The 4293-nt window shown below is 36.9% G+C and overlaps 1 protein-coding gene across 1 annotated transcript in view; it reads right to left on the bottom strand.

Moving 5' to 3' along the window:
• Nucleotides 1-3365: 3365 nt before the first annotated feature.
• Nucleotides 3366-4293, bottom strand: part of grk7 (G protein-coupled receptor kinase 7) — a 10221-nt gene continuing 9293 nt past the window's right edge. Inside the window, exon 4 of the mRNA XM_015372723.1 lies at nt 3366-3696. Within this exon, the coding sequence (XP_015228209.1) occupies nt 3366-3696 (331 nt within the window). The remainder of the gene's footprint in view (nt 3697-4293) is intronic.

Below are 4293 nucleotides of genomic sequence, written 5' to 3'. Positions count from 1 at the left end.
TGTATGGGAAGCGAAATGTCTTCAAACTTGAAAACAAAAACCAGTGGATTGTTTTTTTAACCTTTTTTTTGGAATGACTATGACCTGGATGACTAAGAATCTTTGCCAGTATAACTCAAAAAGACGTTTACTAGTAGAATGTATGTTACTAGCAACAACAGAATGAGAGAGATGTGTTTTATCAAGTGATCGAGCTGAGAAGTTAGTACACATTTACTCCCTTTTTAAAGTGCTTAATGTATATTGAACTATTATGACAGCCGTAGTGGAAGAGGCAGTTCTAGCCCAATTTTATTAGCGGTGCATGGGTGGGGCCAGGTTTTTTTTTTCATGGGGGCACAGAGAAAAAGAATAAAGAAAAGAACAGGGCAAAAGTTCATCATTTAATAAATCAAGAGAGTCAAAAAGCCACTCATGGCTCTGGAAACCATGGAGATGAAGACTTTGATCATATCTCAATATCTCAAAGGTGCAACATCTTAATTTCTTAAACATTTACATATAAAAAAAACACATTTAGAAAAATTACATTGGTCGAAGGGATTAATTAGTTTCAGTTCCTGTGCCAACATAGGAATAAAAAAACTGATTTGGTATTATAACTACAGTAGAGTGGCCAACGGGGTCAGGCCCGGTTCCAATGGTTGTAATGGCCTCTTTTTAGAGCTGCCTAACCATAGTAGCCTATCATATAACTAACTGAGGCAATACCATCAGAATTTGGTGATGCATGGAAACTTCTTTGAAAAATGCCAATAAGAAATTGGGTTTTGTAGTAGAAAATCAATATCCTCTTCCAAAATGCCTACTGGATTATTCATATTCTGGCCCAAAGGAAATAGGGTTTATCCCCCAAAACTTGACGTTCCCTCTATCCGATCATTGTTGTACTCTACTCCATCCCAATTTAAATTTTTCAAATATAAAAGCTAGTCAGACAGAATATAATATTTTAGGACATCATTGTACCAGCATGTTACAAAAGCCAACAAAAAGGAAACTCATATCTTTGTTTTAAAACTAATTGTTCTTACTTCTCTTATTTTCTATTGACATCAATTTCATGGATGATCAATGTTCCTTCTCTAATCTCACTGGTTGGACAGTGCTTGAATAGAAAGTAAAGCTAGCGACCTGTTTTAACTGAGGTCCTTGTAGTTGCTAGCTAATGTGTGCAGCCATTTATATAAATGCATAGAGCACAAGTTCAAGACTTGAGCAATTGATATTTTAGCTTACATCTTAAACTTTAGGTGAAAATATAAACATTTCATTTAAAAAAACCTAACAACTAAGATTACTGGCACAAAAGTTATTAGTTAGTGCAGTTACACCTTTGGCCAAAAGTCAGAAGCTAGCATCTAGCAGCTGAAACTTTATAAATATGCTGGTGGCACATTCGCATTTTGACCTAACTGTGATGATTGGTAGAAATAAATTAAAGGTGAAATTCCAAAAAGTTTAAAACTTGTAAACAAAGCCCAGTAGATTGTTGTTGTTTTTTTCCTAATTTTTTTAATGACTATCACCTGGATGACTGAGAATCTTCACCAGCTTAAAGTCGTTGGGAAGCGGCTGTTCCAACGATTATAGTTCCGAGTTCTCCCGAGTCGTGCCCGATTTTATATGAGTGAACAAAGTGAATGTGATTGATCGATTATGAAGGGGGCGGGATTGTTGTGGTGAAAGGTTCGCAAGCAAGTTTGGTTGTGGCCGGTGTCTCGGAAGCATCTTGCTAACCAGTTAGCAACTTAGTGCTTGTAGGTTACCAATGGGAAATTATATTGGGACCAAGTAGCATTTCGCAACGTCACTGTCAAGGAACGCTATGGACAGTGGAAACATGCAAGAGGAGGAGAGTTTTGTGTCGGAGGTTGTGGATGAGTCTCCTCTGTCATACATTTTTTATTTAGAGGAGGAAAGCGGGGATGAAGTTGTTATGGAAGAGGACGCCAGGGCAGCAGAAGCTTTGATTGGTGTAGAAGGCTTACAGCTGTACATGTTTGAGCCCTTGCCTCGCAATGCTGCCAGTTCTGTTAGTTCTACGTCCATCCCTGTGAACATTGGGACGGAACTCATACATTTTTCTTATTTCAACCGTTGCGTATATTAGCTGTGACATGTGAATCATGATGCTATGACCGAAAAGTTTGATTGACAGATGACCGTTGATATATGATTGGCCGAATTTAGGCGTACAAGCTGACATATAACTAACCGGTCTGCATTTAATAACGAAAAAAAAAAACTGATTTTAAGACAGAATTCTTTTTTAAATAGAAATTTTCTAACTTTTGGGACAATATGGTCTGATAAAGAGTACATTTATATACATGTTTAAGCCAGATTGATTTGAAATTTAAATATGACTTCCCTACGACTTTAAAGGTGAAAAGTCTTATTCCACTTCTAAGACAGGATTATTTTACATTTCCAGCTAGAAAACAACGATGATGATGCTTTTTATATATAAATCTTATTGTAAAAAATATACATAAATTAAGTAGAAGATATTTTTAGCTATCGGTTTGTAATGGCAGCTGAAACTATTTCTAAACATGTGTAACACTTTAAATGGTTAGCTGATGCTAAAATTATAACTCCACTAACATAGCCTATGGGGGGACCAAGTGTGTGAATAATTTATTTTTATTTTTTATTATTATCTGGATTTTTTTGTATAAAATTACAAAATCCTGGTAAATACCAGAACAACACAGTCAAAGTAATGGGGTTACAAAGAAGTGATCAGGAGGCCTGTTGCACTTTGTTGGTGTTTGGCGGCACTTAGTGGTGAATCTCAGCCAGTGAGAGGATTTACATAGATTACGGTATATTAAATCAGGCTTTGCCTTATCGCTGCCAAAAGGCTCCTCTAGTATTTGGCACATTACTGATCATGAGAATCATAAGATTTACCTGCTAATACCAACAATAACACATACATTTGTAAGGTACCCACAACAGCTTGTTTACAGACAGATGCAAACAATTGCCTGCTGCAATGGGTGCATGATGTAATGGAAACAATGATTCTACTGGGACAGACTTTCTAACCAGGAATAAAGGGCTAAGCATGAGGGAGCTGATCCCTACACATACTTAAATGCCATTTTCTTTCTACTAAACTTTTGCGAAGGTTACATTATTCTTGGTTCTGACAGCATTATTCCCTGACATTTTGTTAAATTAACTTTCTAGGAATACTATGGAAAAGGAATCCCATGATTTTTAGAATAAAGGCAAGTGCCTGACGTAATATTGAGCAGCTTCATTTAGCATCATTGCACTTAAACTATTAAAAAATTCCACTTCATATTTTTTCCAATAAATAAGTCACACATGCTGGTCAGGTGAGCAGAATCTCACAAAATGATGCACATCCTGGATGTCCACACATTCTCAAGGCCACGTCCATTCAATTCAGGCTTATTCACTTCGTCAAATACTCCGCTGTCAATCATTTCCCTCTGCCAGCAGACTGAGACTGCGCCTGTGCTAAACTCTTTGAAGAATTTCTCATCCTTGGCATCAAGCTTGACATCCTTGATCTCAGAGTTGTCCCTAAAGTCTTCAGTGTCTTTGGAGTAAACCACATCAGGTTTTGGCACCCAGGGGGGCTCCACCAGCCCCGCTTCCAAACGGTGGAAATTGATACTCTTGAAGAACGTGTGAGTTCTTGGGTCATCATCTTTACTGTTAAAAAAACAAACACATACATCCATGACTTTTAGCTCTCTTCAGTGGTATCATTGATCTAACTTGAAATACATGGGTTTTGGGTGCCCAGCTTAACTTAAACAAAACATTAATATAACACATTATGTACATGAGTGCTAAACATTTGGGGTAAGTAAAAGTTATTCCTGTTTCTGTTGTTAACGGATCATAAAGCACGAAACCTATAATAAAAAAAAAGGATGTAAGCATTTAATTTCAAATGTCACTGTACGAAAAGCATAGTCAACAATACATAATATTAATAACAACCTGATGTCCAATTGCAAGTTGCACTCTACCCACCCTAATCATGAGTGTCAGGCATAATTCTAGCTGGACCTTTGACCTTTCTTCCTTCCAGAATTGGTAGGTTTATTTAAATTGGTTAGTTTTTCTACCACAAATCAAGCTTCATGTTTATTTCTCCGAAATTCTGGAATACAAGTTTCCATTTAGGTCTAAAAATGAGATGCAGTCACAGCATCTCAGGAATAGAACTCTGTCCCTCCGACAATCAGAGAACTTACAACATACACTATTTTCAAAAAGCATCTAAAGACTCACGCTCATAAC

The sequence above is a fragment of the Cyprinodon variegatus genome, unplaced genomic scaffold, assembly GCF_000732505.1.
Source record: "Cyprinodon variegatus isolate N-32 unplaced genomic scaffold, C_variegatus-1.0 Scaffold75, whole genome shotgun sequence".
Taxonomy (NCBI): Eukaryota; Metazoa; Chordata; class Actinopteri; order Cyprinodontiformes; family Cyprinodontidae; genus Cyprinodon; species Cyprinodon variegatus.
The sequence above is the reverse complement of the archived record's forward strand: the minus strand, read 5'-3'. Positions and strand labels throughout refer to the sequence as shown.